Here is a 16,974-nt window from a genome sequence, read left to right as displayed (position 1 = left end):
AGTAAATGTTTCAAGTCCTCTTCACTTTCAGCAAGCAAGGTTGTATCATCTGCATATCGCAGGCTGTTAATGAGTCTTCTTCCAATCCTGATGCCACGTTTTTCTTCACAGAACCCAGCTACTCGTATTATTTGCTCAGCATACAGGCTGAATAAGTATGGTAAAACAACACAACCTTGTTGCACACCTTTCCCAATTTTAAGACATTCAGTGTTCCCATGCTCTGGACACACAGGTAGTCACCACCAAATACTAGGAATGGGAGAAAAGTGCTTCAGGGAGGGAGAGAGAGACTAAGTCCTTTACCCTGTGTGGCACCAGAGGGCAGACAAGGACCAGTGTCTAGTTCCGGACCATACTTGAGTGAAGGAAAGACATGAATGGATGGAAGGTACAGAGAACAGATATTAACTTAAAATCTCCATTGAGTTAGTTCTAACTCATAGTGACCCTCTCTGTATAGGGTTTTCAAGGAGCGATTGGTGGATTTGAATCACTGACATTGTGGTTGGCAGTCAAGTGCTTTCTCCTACAAAGTCACACCAGTAGTAAAAGGAGCAGACAACAGAATTTGTTTACAAGTACTTAAAACCAGAAGTGGACTTAGTTTGGGACTCCAGTTAGGCCATTCAAACCAATGATCAGTGAGCATCTGATGGGCCAGAGATGTGGATAAAGGTTAGATGTGGAGGACCTAGGAAGTCATGTTTAGGTTTTAGTCATTATCTCAGGAGCAACAAAGAGCCACTGAAGGACTTCAAGCAGAAGAGGGACAGGTCACCAAGATGTAGCTGCAGAAAGGTATTTAACCTCACTGAGTTTTGGCTTCCGCATTTATGATTTCAGGGTAATAATTTCCACTGGAGTGAGCTGAGAGAGAAAATATCTAAAAAGCATCTAACAAATACTGGCCCAGAGAAGTTTTTAAGCAAAGGGACAGTATCATTGATGGTGGTGGTGGTCATGTGCTATGGAATCGGTTCCAACTCACTGAAACCTTTGTATAGAGTTTCTGTAAATCTTTACCAGAGCAGAAAACCTCATCTTTCTCCCACAGAGCAGCTGGTCAATTCAAATTTCGGACCTTGCGGTTAGCAGCCCAATTTGTAACGCACTATGTTACCAGGGCTCCTTAAGGTATCATTGTTGTTAAGTGCTGTTGAATTAGTTCTGACACATAGCGACCCTGTGTAGGGTTTCTGAGGAGCATGTGGTGAGCTTGAACTGCTGACTTTGAAGTTCAAATCAACCTTGTGGTCCAGTGCTTATCCTACAGTGCCACACCAGGACTCCAGCACATCACTGTTGTTGTGAAGTACCGTTGAGTTGGTTCTAACCCATAGTGACCCAGTATAGTGAGATTGAACTGCCAATCTTGTGGTTCAAACTGACTTTGTGGTCAAGTGCATTAACCCACAGCACCACACTAGGACTCCAAGGTATCATTAGCAATACTTAATATTAAACATCATCAACTTGGTTGTTTCCCCAGGGAAGACTTGGTCAGGCCAGTTTTCCCAGAGATCCATTTCTTTATGATCCTGAAAGAGTTAAGGATACTTCCCAAGGAATTTACTCCAATTCCAACCATTCCACAAAGGCAGTCTTAAATTATCACGTCTTCCCTGTTTAAATTGTTTATTACATAACATGTTCCTAAAATAATCAGGATAAAATTTTGCCTGGTGCTTGCCTCTGTCCTCATCTCTGCTAAATCATCCCCATGGGGTATCCACCTCAGTCATTCCTTAGAGACTCTAAAGTCCTACTTGGAGACCTATGGGCTGAAGGACAGGGAGGGCTTCACTCTCCTTATCAGCAACAAAGATGCCAGGAGGCAGGGTTGAGTCCCATTGGGAAGGGCTTGTGGTGCTTTGTCCAGAGACTGCTGCAGTAACCCCTGATATGTTGCTTAAAGACACTCTTGACTGGCACATGGGTCTCCTAGGCCAGGTGGGGAGCTCTTGGTGGGCCAGGCGATGTCTTCCTCATCTATCTGTGTATCTATCCAGGAGTGGTCAGAATGCAGGAATGCCTGAGGTTGGGGCCATCTGGTCTACAGTTCCACTTCCCAGCAGCCTCCTGGTCGGCTGATTTCCCCAGCACTTGTCCACTCAGAGTTGACTTCCTGCAGTAGGAAAAGAAGACCCAGGAGGCATTGCCCTCTCAGCTAACTGGGCTATTTTATTTTTTATCTCCTTTCTCTCCTTTACTTGGCTATGCGGTGAAAAGAAAGCTTGAGGGTATATATATATATAAAAGATGACATTTCTTGCTATTTATTTGTTTCTTTGTTTTTCTTTCTCCCCAGTTTCTTTGGGGTCTGGGCGGCTTCTAGGGAACTCATTCCTTAGGGGAACTGAGCTTCTCTTAAGAGTGATGGAAGCATTTGGAAATAGGTAATGGTGGTGATGATTGAACAACATGATATATGGGATCAGCGTCACTGAATTATACATGTAAAAAAATGTTCCATGGTAAAAGGTTTATAGTATACAGGTATTCAACACAATGCACAATGTTTATGCATGGGCATAAAAAAAAAAAAAAAAAAAGTACCAGAAGAAAGACTCAGAAAATGATCCCAAGGAGTGAAAAAATCTCAAAAAAATAATAACTGTCTGGTACACAGAGCAGTAAGATCAAAATCAGATTACTTAATAAAAGCCAGCGTTTCTTTAAATGGAAAACAATGCATGTCATTTGTCCTTGAAATGCGACACACTCTCCTTTTTCAAGAATGCCACAGTATTCCAAAGCAGCAGCCGACACCTGCCAAAGCCCCATCACCCTCGAGTTCTACGGGTCATTGTTGTTGTACAATATGGGGAGGCTTGATTGAATGGATGTTACAGAACCTAACAGTCACTTGGAATAGAAAAATCCCAGAAAATAAATCTACACAGGGAGAGACAGCCTTTGAATTAAGCAAGGACCCACCTGTTCAATAATGAAATAATTGCTCAGAGCACATTCTTCTGTAATCTTTTCTAATGTGACAACACATTCTTGTGCCTGCCTCTCCCAACACTTCTTCCACATTTGCAGGCAATCTCCTTGCCTCCTAAAGATGCCAGTGCCTAAGTCAGACAGTCACTTCACTAATGCCACGAAAATAGATTCAATTTTACATACATCAGGGTGATTTCAGAAGCAATTTCTACATCTCCAGTGTAAGCATTACTTATATATCTTTTCCCTTCAAATCCCATCCCAGTGGTGCCACAGGGCATTTTAAAAGGCACCTGATACATTTGTAGGGCATTCAAAAGCATCCCCAGAGTGTGGTTTTCATTGACGCCTGAGGACACGAAATGTACAGAGAAAGCTCTTGATAAAATGTCATTGATTCAAATCAATGCAAAACTTCGGAATAATTGCGTATAATAAGTTAATGGATATTTTGATTTCTGTCTTTTCAGAGTATCCATAAAACTAGTCCATCTATTCATACGTGTGTATATATGCCTGTGGGTGTACATATATTGGTGTGTGTACATTACCTGTTGCTGTTAAGTGCCATCGAGTCAGTTCTGACCCATAGCGACCCTGTATAGGGTTTCTGAGGAGCAGCTGGTGAGCTTGAACCACCAAACTTGCAGTTCGAATGGCTTTGCAGTCTGGCACATTAACCCACAGCGCCACAAATAGATAGAGTGCTACACATGCATATCAATCATATTAGATGTGATTGGGTGTACTTCCTCTTCCTTCTTGCTGACCAATCTACCTTGGTCTTAGAAGCTTTCATCTTCATGGTCTGAGTTTGGCGCATGGAAAAAGAAGAGTGCTGCTTTACCCGTCACAGACTTGAGACCAAATACTGACCATTTGGGGGTCATGTTGAGTCTCATGCATCTCTGACCATAATCTTTTTTGTATTCAGAGTCATTTGTTTGCACAAGTGTTCTTGGGTGGTCCGTATCCGAAAGACTTTGGATACTTTGGGGCCACTTACCTAGAGTTGCAAAGGAACTAAACCCTCCCCTACCTTGGGCCATGAGCAGCAGAACCAGTGACAAGTTAGAACATCAGAACTCAGTTAATTCAAGAGAATTCCTTTCTCTAAGGAGAAGCCAAGTCCCTTGCCTGGACAACCTCTTCTATGTTCCTCTTGGGTTATGCCAGTATCTCTCCTGTTGTTGGAGTTAAGTGCTCTCCTACATCCTGGGGAATTCAGGAAGCCTAAAAATTTACCTGGGCAGTGAATGCATAAAGCACCAGCTTCATGGTTAGGCAGATGGTAAGCTTGCTCGGCTCTCTGAGAAAAACGAACATTAAATATTTGCTCATAAAATAATCAGTATGTGCTTTTCGGCTTTGTCTTTTCAAATCATTACCCAACCTGAAGAAATGCTCACACGTAGCATCACCAATAATAGGCAAAGTCATATCATGTGTCTATTGCTACTGGGCAAAGCAAAGCATACCACATCACTTATTATGTGGTGTTCTTTGCCACAATGTTTAGTCTGAAAGTAATGATACGGAAATACATCAGATAAATCCAAACTGTGATCTAGTCTACAGGATAACTGGCTTAGACGGTAAAGAAAACATCAGTAGCCCAAAAGACAACATAAAGGGTGGACGCTTATTCTAGATTTAATGAGATTAAGAGAGACAAGATGAGCAAATACATTGGGAGAACCGTGATTGAATCCCACATTTAAAAAGCAAACAATAAGGCGTATTTGGGAGGTCATTGAGGAATTTCAACTATGAACTAACATTGTTGTTGTCATTAGGTGCTGTCAAGTTGGTTCCAACGCATAGTGACCCTATCATTAAAACAAGGTTACATTTCTTGGGAGAGATCATTTTACTATGCTTGTGCAGAAGAGCCATCCTAGTTCTTTGGAAATGCATGCTGAAGTCAGTCTACGGAGGGGTAATGGCATAATGTCTGCAACTTACTTTTAAATAGATTCAGAAAAAATAGTATATGAGTACTCACATGGAAAGAAAGTGCAAATGTGGCAAAATGTTAACAATTGGTGAATCTTGGTACAGGGTATATGGGTTTTCATTTTACTCTTCTTCAGCTTTTCTGTAGGTTTAAAATGAATCTCTTTTCTCCAATGCAACACATCAATATTTAAAAACAGCTATTGCCTCTCTCAAAGTTTGTCTTTTGAACCAGGATGCCCAGGAGACCCTTCTGAGTTGCTTTGACAAAATCCACATCTCTGAGCCCTGACCCACCCCTCATGGAAAAGGAGATTTTGATTTAGAAGGCAAGGGCTCAGGGCCAGCTATGTGTATTTTGTAAACCTCTCCAGGTAGATTTGGTGATATAAGTGAGGTTATTCTGTGATCCATGATCCATCAGCGGTGTGGCTCTGAAAAGGTTAGTCAGACTCACAGAGCCTTAAATTGTAGTCAACTTTGTTGTTGTTAGTGGCTGTCAAGTTGAATGGAAACTCATGGCAACCCCATGTGTACAGGGGATGTTTTAGCTGTAAAATGGGAACTAAGACGCTCACAGGCTGTGCTGAGGACAGCATGAGAGACAGAACCTGCAGCAGAGAACTGCAACCTAAACCGCACCCACAGCAATCAAGTTGATTCCAACTCAAATCAGCTCTACATGGGGTTTCCGAGACTGTAAATCTTTACGGGAGCAGAAAATCTCATCTTCCTTCTGCAGAAAGGTTCGTGGGTTTGAATTACTGAAGTAGCAGTTAGTCCAGTGCTATCCTACAGAGCCACCAGGGCTCTTTGCAGCATAAGAGGTGGTCAGTAAGTATTGGTCTCCTTCCTTCCTTCTCTCATAGATCTACATCATGCCACGTTTATCATCGGCAAAGTAATTTTTACCCCATGTGTTGTTTTCCATTTTGAAATTTACCGTGTGTGAAGGAAATCTGTCTATACTTTGATTTACTGCATTTGCCAATATTTGGAGCAGAGGCTAGGGAATCTGATCTTGCTGTTAAATCCAGAGAAAGAAATGGATCACAGTATGACTCTACTAGCTCTCTTGAGACTTATCACTAAGGTAGCCTAAAATATCGGCTGGGGGGTTCTTATTTGATGGAAGATTACCCCTGAAATGTTAACTTACACTAGCCTGGGATCCTGTATTAATGCTGCATGGAATCTCAGGGCCCTTGACTAAGTTCCATCTGAAACATTGACTATGTCTGGGAACTGGCTAAGGTACAGGTTCCAGGTCTTATCAGCCATGATATTTTGGAGAAATTGCTTCTTTGAGCCTCAGTTTCCTAAGCATTAGAAGTGGAGAGAGTAACAATCCATGATTCACCTACTTTATGTGACTTATAGGAAGCATTGCTTTGGGAACTTTAAGGAAATCATCAATAGGGTATATTGTAACTTTATAGAAACAGCTGTATTCTCCTCCTTCCCTTCTTCATTATTATTTGTACACTGTCTCTATGCATGTCCATGAGAAGTTAAGATGACCAGCCCCCATGTCTTTGAGAGAACCTTCATCCTGGATCATTCCAGGGAAGCATCCTGAACCCGTGCCCTGTAGCCCCTGATCATTGTGTGGAGGCGGGGGGGGAGGGGCACAGAAGAGATACCAGGATGAAAATCAAGGCAGCTGGACTACAGATGTCCAGCTCCCCTTGGATAACTCAACTTACTGAATCCATTCACATCCTGAGCGCTAGAGGAGAAGCCTTCATCGTTGCGGTTGGCGCTGAGCTTGGAGGTGGGTTTGTCGGTCGAGGCCACAGGCCCCATCTCTCTCTGGGCTCCACTCTGTGTCTCCTTCTGCTTCTTGGCCAGCTTCCTTTGGGACATGTGCAAGGGGAGAAATCACAGTCAGATGGTTCCAGTTGTATCAAAGCACTGGGGAGATCAGATTGTTCTTCTTTCCCATCCCTCATCCTCAACCTCCAAACCTCATTTCTTCCCCCAGAAACAGACTCAAGATGGGTCCTCCAAGATCAGGGTGGATTAAAGGTAAGTTCTCCTGAAACTATGAATGGTTTCTGTTTACTCAGAAGCATAAGACTTATCCTGCCTCATCCCTGACAGAGTGCATGTTCTATACTTAAGCTTATAACAGGAAACTAGGAGACTTGCATGAAGCTACCCTCATTCTCTTTTCAAAAGGAGTGAGAGGGTAGGTTACTCTTTCTGTTCCTGTAGTTCTAAATGACATGAAAAATATTTATCTTCTAATCTCATGATATGAACCCACCAAACAATGACAATTTCAAGTAGAGGCTAGTGGTCAGTAGTGGGTGAGAATGGAGGTTAGTCTTGGAACTCATCAGGAGAAAAGTTAGCCTGACTTTGATGTATACATGTGTTAGAGAAACTCAGAATTGGATGGTCATTTACAATAGTGCAGGAAAAAGTTGTCAAACTTTGGAGTCAATTAGAATCACCAGGAGACCTGAGCTCGCCTTTTGAGGCCTGGCCTCACTGAAGTTGGATACAGTCTGGACCTTGGTATGTGCACATTCCCCAGTTGATTCTGATACTAAATGGTTATGGTTATGTGCTGTTGAGTCGGTTCCAACTCATAGTGACTCTGTACAGGGTTTCTGAGGCTGTAAATCTTTATGGGAGCAGAAAGCCTCATCTTTCTACCATGGAATGACTGGTAGTTTCAAACTGCTGGCCTTGAGGTTAGCAGTCTGACTTGTAACCACTATGCTACCAGAGCTCCTTGTATCTTTTGTTAGGGATATGAAAATATGACTATAAAATATAATATGACTATAAAATGCCAGGAGCTCTGGTAGCATAGTGGTTATGAATTGGGCTGTGAACCGCAAGGTCAGCAGTTTGAAACTACCTGCTGCTCCGTGGGAGAAAGATGAGGCTTTCTGCTCTTGTAAAGATTTACAGCCTCGGAAACCCTGTTCAGGGTCGCTATGGGTCAGAACCGACTCAACGGCACTTAACAACAACAAACATATGACAGCTAAACAAATATTTCTAAAAAGCCAACATAGTCCCTCTGAGTTTTCTCAACATTTAGTCATCTAAGTATAATTAGTATATTCCTAATATACAAAACTACCACTCATCTGTCAGTTTGTCATACTGTGGTGGCATGTGAGTTACTGTGGTTCTGGAAGCTATGCCACCAGTATTTTAAATACCAACAGGGTCCCCCATGGTGGACAGGCTTTAGATAAGCTTCCACATGAAGACAGACTAGGAAGAAGGAATGACAAACTACTTCCGAATATTTAGTCACTGAAAACCTTATGAATAATAGAGAAATCCTATCAGATATAGTGCTGGAAATGAGCTCCTCAGGTTGAAAGGAACTTAAAATGTGACTGGGGAAGAGCTGCCTCCTCAAAGTAGAGTTGACCATGATGACGCAAATGGAGTAAAGCCTGTGGGAGAAAAGCCTGCAGGGCCTTCATTTGCTGATGGGGCACAACTCAAAATGAAAAGAAACAGCTGTAAGCATCCATTAATAATCAGAACATGGAACGTACGAAGTATGAATCTGGGAAAATTGGAAGCTGTCAAAAATGAAATGGAACACATAAACATGAATATCTTAGGCATTAGTGAGCTGAAATGGACCTGTATTGGCCATTTTGAATCTGATGACCACATGGGTTACTATGCCGGAAATGACAAATTGAAGAGGAATTGCATTCATTGTCAAAAAGCACATATCCAGATCAGTCATGAGGTACAATGCTGTCTGTGATAGGATAATATCCATGCGCCTACAGGGAAGCCCAGTTAATAGCACTATTATTCAAATTTATGTACCAACCACTAAAGCCAGTGAGGATGAAATAGAAGAATTCTACCAACTTCTTCAATCTGAAATTGATCAAACATGTAATCAAGATGTATTGCTCATTACTGGTGACTGGAATGCAAAGGTTGGGAGCAAAGAAGAAGGATCAGTAGTTGGAAAATATGGCCTTGGTGATAGAAATTATACTAAAGAACACATGATAGAATACTGCAAAACCAATGATTTGTTCATTTCAAATACCTTCTTTAGACAGCATAACAGATGACTATACACATGAACCTCACCAGATGGACTACATAGAAATCAAACTGACTACATCTGTAGAAAGAGACAATGGAAAAGCTCCATATCATCAGTGAAAACAAGGCCAGAGACAGACTGTGGAGCAGATCATCAATTACTCATATGCAAATTCAAACTGATGCTGAAGAAAATGAAAAGAAGTCCACGAGAGCCAAAATATGATCTTGAATATATTCCACCTGAATTTAGAGATAATCTGAAGAAAAGATTTGATACATTAAACACTAAAGACCTAAGACCAGAAGAGTTGTGGGATGACATCAAGAACATCATACATGAAGAAGGCAAAAAGTCATTAAGAAGACAAGAAAGAAGGAAAAGGCCAAAATGGATGTCAGAAGAGACACCGAAACTTGCTCTCCAGTGTAGAGATGCTAAAGCAAATGCAAGAAATGAGGAGGTCAAAAGCTGAACAGAAAATTTCAAAGATCAGTTCGAGAAGATAAAGCCAAATGTTACAAACAAATGTGCAAAGATCTGGAATCAGAAAACCAAAAAGGAAGAACACACTCAGCATTTCTCAAGCTGGGGAAATTAAAGAAAAAATTAAAGCCAAAATTTATTTATTGAAAATTTCTCTGGGAAAATTATTGAATGATGCAGAAAGCATCAAGAGAAGATGGAAGGAATACACAGAGTCATTGTACCAAAAGGAAATGGTTAATGTTCAACTGTTTTTAGAGGTTGCATATGATCAAGAGCCAATGATACTGAAGGAGGAAGTCCAAGGTGCATTGAAAGAATTGGCAAAGAACAAGGCACCACACATTGATGGAATAAAAATAGAAATCTTTCAAGAAAGTGAGGCAGCACAGAAGGCACTCACTCATCTCTGCCAAGAAATTTGGATGATGACTATCTGGCCGACTGATTGGAAGAGATACATATTTGTGTCCATTCCAAAGAGAGGGGACCCAATGGAATGTGGAAATCATTGGACAATCTCTTTGATATCCCATGTGAGTAAAGTACTAAAGGTAATACAGAAACGGCTGCAAGCATACGTTGACAGAGAACTTCCAGAGGTTCAAGCCAGATTCAGAAGAGGTCGTGGAATGAGGGATATCATTGCTGATGTCTGATGGATCTTGGCTGAAAGCAGACAGTATCAGAAAGTTGTTTATCTGTGCTTTATTGACTAGGCAAAGACTTTCTATTGTGTGGATCTTGACAGTCTATGGATAACATTGCGAAGTATGAGTATTCTGGAACACTTAACTGTGCTCATGAGGCATCTGTACCTGGACCAAGAGGCAGTTGTTTAAACAGAACATGGGAACACTGAATGGTTTAAAATTTAGAAAGGTGTATGAAAAGGTTGTATTCTTTCACCATACTTATTCAACCTGTATGCTGAGCAAATAATCTGAGAAGTTGGGTTCTATGAAGAAAAACGTGGCATCCGGGTTGGAGGAAGACTTATTAACAACCTGTGATGTGCAGATAATAAATCCTTGCTTGCTGAAAGTGAAGAGGAATTAAAACATTTAATGATGAAGATCAAAGAACATAGCCTTCAGTAAGGATTGCATCTCAATTTAAAGAAAACAAAAATCCTCACCACTGGACCAATAAACAGCATTCTTATCAACGGAGAAAAGATTGAAGTTGTCAAAGACTTCATTCTTCTTAGATCAACTATGAACACTCATGGAAGCAGCAGTCAGTCAAGAAATCAAAGGACATATTGCATTAGGCAAATCTGCTGCACAAGACCTTTTTAAAGTGTTGAAGAGCAAAGATGTCAGCTTGAGGACTAAGGTGCACCTGACCCAAGCCATGGTATTTTCAATAACCTTATATGCATGCAAAAACTGGACAGTGAATAAGGAAGTCTGTAGAAGAACTGATGCATTTGAGTTATGGTGTTGGAGGAGAATACTGAAAGTGCCATGAGCTGCCAAAAGAACCAATAGATCCATTTTGGAAGAAGTGCACGCAGAGTGTTCCTTGGAGGCCAAGATGGCCAAACTTCGTCTCTCATACTTTGGACATATTGTCAGGAGGGACCAGTCACTGGAGAAGGATATCATGTTTGGTAAGGTGGAGGGTCATAGAAAAAAAGGAAGACCCCCAACGAGATGGATTGGTAAGTGGCAGCATCGACGGACTCAAGCGTGGCAACAGTGGTGAGGTTGGCCCAGGATCGGGCAGTGTTTCGTTCTGCTGTGCATAAGGTCTCTATGGCTTGGTACCAACTCGATGGCACCTAACAAGAACAACAAATTATACAAAAGGTAAATGCTTCCTGGTCTCTTGCTTTATTCTTTCCTCACAGAATTTGACTTCAAATTGTATCTTGGTCACTACCACCTGAACACGAAAACAATAGGTATTCCAGAAAAGTCACAGTCAGTGTAATTGTAGGGAATCATTTTCCAAAGTTGACCTCACTTGATTATGGACTAGGCAGTTTCAAGAGACAATGATCTCCCTGTCACAGAAGTTATTTGAAAAAAATAATAAAGCGATGGTCTTAGACATATTAAATATTTCAGAGGATGTATGTTTATTTTGGAGTCCTGGTGTGGTCCTATAGGTAAGCATTACACCGCTAACCACAAGGCCGCTATAAGTTGGAACCGATTCAACAGCACTTAACAGCAACACAGGCTTAGTTTAGCTTCATGGTATTCACCAGGAGACCAGGAGATGGTTAATTGCTAACTGAAACGTTGGCAGTTCAAACCCGCCCAGCAACTCTGCAGGTGAAGAATCTGAAAAAGTCTACAAGGCAGTTTGGCTCTGTCACATGAAGTCATTGTGAGATGAAAACTGACGTGATGACATCCACCTACAACAACAGCATGGTCAGTGTAGATCGTACAGAAGATTGGCAGGCTGAACTCAAATGAGGGCATGCCGACAAAGACTTGTTTTAGAAAAAAGAACTATTGACAAAGATTGAGAAGGGTGAAAGAGAACCCACGCTCCAGCACAGTGACGGCAGAGCTGTTTACCTCCTGTGAGTCCAGAGGACCAAGTCACAGATGCCATTCCCAGACCCCAAAAGATGAGCATTGTGAAGAAGCGGTCAGCTGGACAGAGCAGTGGCCTTCTCTAGAGGGACCCTGCCTGTCCTGGTAGAACTCACAGGGAGGGGACCAGAGGCATAAATGTCTGGATCCACTCTCCCTCCTCTGGCCTCTGGTAGAAGCCAGATGTGAGAGATCCCCTGGAGGGAACCCACATCATGCTTGAGAGTCTGAGAGCTGAGTGAAGATGGGTGGAGAGAGAATCCGTGTCCCCCAATTTAGCCCAAGAGGAGAAGGATGTGCCTACCTCATTGTGTACATAATGCTTCATCAAAAGCCTCCCTAAATGGTTTTAAACTTATTTATTTATTTAATTGGCCTGGGGAAAGAAGGACACTCAGGACTAGAAATACATTTATTTATTTTATTTATTTGTGGTTATGATAGTTTGGCCACAGGCATGGTGTTCAACCAGTGAAGCAATTCCAGGCAGAGAGAGAAACATCATGAAATGAAGCCTTAGTCCAGTCAGGGTCTTTCTTACCATCTCAGACAATAAGACAGGGGCAGGGTGAAAAACAATGAAAGAAAAAGAGGCATTCTGCTGATGATATTTCCAATTTTGATTCATTTCTTACCCAAAAGGAAAGCATTAAACATGTTTATGTGACCTTCTTAACCATAAATTTGAAAAAAAAAAAATATACAACAGATATTTTGCCTCTCTCCAAACTTACATTTCCCCAGAAGGAAATAAAAGGAAATTTAATAAGAGAGTTAGCTTTACAACTGTAAATGAGTATGTCTTGCAACTTTTGATATTTCCTTAGGAGCAGAGCTACCAACCAATCCCATTCCCTTCAGGTAAAATAATATGGCGATGGTTATCCTAGGCACAATCATTGGTTTCCAAAAGAATAATAATGAAAACAAGTCCTCATTACATTTACCAAAAGAGAGAGAGAGAGAGAGAGAGAAATGCATTTCACAGATATGTTTGAGTTCTTCTGAACACCTGGATTCAAAAAAAAAAAAAAGGAAAAATTGAGCTTCTCCAAAACATAGATATTGAAAAGTAGGAAAACAAACTGAGTTGAAAGAAAACAGCTATACAACATCCTTAGTATTTAATCCACAGTGCACACATATATGTCTTGTTTGTGGTGATGATGGTGATGCTACCTAATCCTTTTAAAGTCTATGCCCAGGTACTGTAGTATGAGGTAAACACAGATACAGGCTGGAAGTACAGTTTATATGTGATGCAGGACATACAATGTGGAACCGTGGTTTGGGGATCTGTCTCTAGTGTATCAGAATTTAAAATTTAAATATTAAAATCTCTTTCAGTAATACAGGGAAATGGATATGCAGCCTTATAACCAACTAGTTGAATGCATTCCCTTTTCTTTCTTAAGACAAGAGAAAATCCAAAGCTCTGAAGAGAACCTCCAAGACCTTCAAACAATGGCTCCAGGCTTCAGCTCAGCCTTATCTTCCACACCTCTCTCTTTTTAGAATACACCAGCTTTCCCCGACTGCTACCACTATCTTTCTTCATTCGTCTGTTTCTTCATGTGTCCCCATTCTTATCTGCATTCCTCAAGGCTCAATTCCAGTGTCATCTCTCCTTTGAAGCTTTCCTCTCTCTCCCCAGACAGAACTGTAGTTCTCTCCTCTTGCTGGACTTGTGCATTAATCAAACATTTATTGAACAGCTGCATGCCCTAGTCTCTGCTACCAAAGAACAGACCATTGGGTGAAAATTGGATATGACTTCAAACCTCATAGAATTCATAGATTAACACAAAGACAGGCACTATATCGAGAAATATGAAAATGAATATACAATCATAGAGGTGATGAATACAGGGGACTCACAGAAGGCTTTGGGGACATGGCAGCTAGCCACTTGTCTATTTGTGTTGCAGAGATTCAGTGTTCTCACTCACAAGGGCAACAGCCTCTTGGGAAAAGGGCTTTGGCTTCTTGCATCTGCTTCAATTTCTTGTGGACTATATGGCTCAATAAATTTGTTGCACACATTTAGAGTTAAAAGACTATACCAAGGGAGAAGAGCATGAGCAGAATGTGGGACCCTATCCAGAGAAGCAGCAACACCAGAGATGAAGGCAGAAATGGTGACATGGAGAGATACAGCAGCTGAGGAGTCTACACTCATGGAATGAGAAAGGCTGTGTGCTGGCAGCCAGGAGGTAGGCTTACAGAATGTGCCCTATGGTTGTTTAAATGATTATAAAAACCTGAGGGTTTTTGTGAACATTAAAAAAAAAAAAAAAAAAAGAGGGCATAGAAGTAAATACTGTTGCATGGTGATGCATGGAGGGTGATCATAATCACTGCAATGAAACAAAATACGATGAGTGCAAAATCTCTGTTCTCCCACGTAAACTGTCACTTAATTCACAATAAAAGCTTTAAAACAAAAGAAAACAAAAAGACTATACCAATGGAAGTGTAGGAAAATCGCCATTCCACATGAATGAAGCTTTTGTCAACGTCCACAGAGCTGTATGTCACAAAGAGTGAACCCAATGTGTCAGTATTGGTTCATCGACTGTAACAAATATACCTCAGAAATGCAGGTTGTTAATAAAAGAAAGTATGGGGGAGGGACAATTGGGAACTTTGTACTCTCTGCACAATTTTTCTATAAAGCTAAAGTTTTTCTAAAAACCAATGTCTGTTTAAAAAGAATAATGGCTGCAATGATTAAAAGACACGCACAAAAACTGTTGTTCTACTCTGAGGAGTCCTGGTGGGACGCTGTAGAATAAAACACTGGACTGCAATGTTGGCATGTCACACCAGCTAGCTGCCTCTCAGAAACCCTACATAGGGTTGTTATGAGTCAGAACAGACTAGAACAGCAAGCTCATATTATGACCATGTTAAATGAAGATATGTACAAGGAAAGCAAAAGAAAAATTTATAGGAAATTAGTTTGCGACCTGGCTATATGTATACCTACCCTCGTGTGGTGCTGCGGGCTAATGTGCTGGACTACAAGGTTCAGCCTTGAACTGCCAACCTTGCCATTCAAACCCACCAGCTGCTCCTCAAAATCCCTATACAGGGTCACTATGAGTTGGAACCAGCTTGACAGCGCTTAATCACAACAACATCAACATGGATATTTTGGTGAAGAAACTTAGTATGTTCTTCCTGTAGCATTTATAGAACTCTTAGAACGTTTGAAAAATTAGCAGAATGCTCACAGAAGTCAGATTGTTTTTCCCAGAGCCCAGAGCTATGTAATGTTAAAAAAACGAAGCAAAACAATCACAACAACAACAAAATGTAAACTCATAAAATCAGATCCACTCCTCATTTATTGACTTGGTTAGGGTCCAAAGGTCAGGTCGTTATGACAAAAATGGTGCTATGTGTAAGTGGTGGATGAGCACATGAGATCACAAAATGGAGAATGACGACATCAATACAAAACTGCCAAATTACATCATTATATAACTGACAAACCACTCGGATCTAGCCCAGTTAACACATAGCTTAACCATCACCTACAACTTTACTCTCACTGCACCTCTGCGTACATTACTGCCAGATGTACATTGCTAATGTGCAAAATCGTAGCGTTTTTTACTATTGTCATAACTGTGAAAGGTCACATAACGAGATCATTGATAAGTGAGAATGAAGTGTAGTCACAACTTAATGGGCTGGCTGCAGAACTCATGGAATCCTCACAGCCTTCAGGACGCCTGTGTTTACAACTTCCTACACTGGGATTGTTTTTCTGAGATTCTTGCCAATTGGCTCATACAATTCCACCAGCAGGGGGTACCAAAAGCTGGTGAAAAAGAGTATGCACAAGTCTATTTATTCCTCTATAGGGACATTTCCAGAACTGAAGGATATTTTAAGACCTAGCAACCTGAAATTTACCATTTCTGACAGGTGGGGACACTGTGATGTGGCTGCAGCCCTTGTCAGACTTCTCTCTGACACCTCACTCTGAGGTCTCTGACCTGTGTCTGTTAGCTGAGTGAGGGGGCAGCTGGCAGGAGACATGCTCAGGAAGGACCATGAGTCCTGTGACTGGATCTGTAAGGGATAGTGGCAGGAAGAATGGCTCAGGAGAGGGACGAAGGGTTCTGAAATCATGTGATGTGAGGAGTGTGTAACAGAACCTGGGGTCTTTCTCAGGGAAAGGGAATACTCAAGCACACTTTCTTCATGCACCTAACCTTTGGCTCTGTATGATGCCAAGGGGCAGAGTTAGAACCAGGTTGGATCAAATGCAAGGAAGTCATTTCTAGAAAACTAGAACTGCTTAGGTTTTTACTCCAAAACCAAACCCATCAGGACAGTGTAGAACTACACCAGATGGTTTCCAAGGCTGTAATGTGTACTATGAGTCCAGGTGTGGTGCTGTAGGATAAGCATTCCACTGTTGTTGTTGTTGTTAAGTGCCATCAAGTCGGTTCCGACCCATAGCGACCCTGTACAGGGTTTCCAAGGGTATAAATCTTTATGGGAGTAGAAATCCTCATCTTTCTCCCGCGGAACGGCTGGTAGTTTCGAACCACTGACCTTAAGGTTCACAGCCTGATTCATAACCACTACGCTACCAGAGCTCCTGCTAACCTCAAATATCGGTGCTTCAAACCCACTAGTTGCTCCTTGGAAACCCTATACAGGGTTGCTATGAATCAGAACCAACTGGGTAGCACTTAACAACAACAACGTTTACTAAAGCAGACTGCCTTTAGTAAAAGGCACACCTTCCTCTCATGGAGCAGCTAGTGGGCTGGAGCAACTGACTTTTTGATTAATATCCCATGTGCTTAGACATGGTGACACCAGGGCTCCTTTAGATCTCTTTAGGAAGTGCCCAATGACTGAATTGTTCTTCCCACTTTTCTACCTTGAGACCCTTCTCTTCAATTTTTAAGGCACAACTCAAATGTCATCTACTCTTAGATGTTTTTCTGATTC

General features: G+C 41.5%; 1 protein-coding gene across 1 annotated transcript in view; it reads right to left on the bottom strand.

Annotated features, from left to right (window-relative positions):
* LOC102821630 (receptor-type tyrosine-protein phosphatase T-like) overlaps positions 1-16,974 on the bottom strand; it is a 1,273,932-nt gene that overhangs the window by 158,518 nt on the left and 1,098,440 nt on the right. Inside the window, exon 17 of the mRNA XM_006839353.1 lies at positions 6,615-6,763. Coding sequence (XP_006839416.1) covers positions 6,615-6,763 — 149 coding nt within the window. The remainder of the gene's footprint in view (positions 1-6,614; positions 6,764-16,974) is intronic.

Source organism: Chrysochloris asiatica, unplaced genomic scaffold (assembly GCF_000296735.1).
Source record: "Chrysochloris asiatica unplaced genomic scaffold, ChrAsi1.0 scaffold00023, whole genome shotgun sequence".
Taxonomy (NCBI): Eukaryota; Metazoa; Chordata; class Mammalia; order Afrosoricida; family Chrysochloridae; genus Chrysochloris; species Chrysochloris asiatica.
Note: the sequence above shows the minus strand (reverse complement) of the source record. Positions and strands in the feature narration are given on the sequence as shown.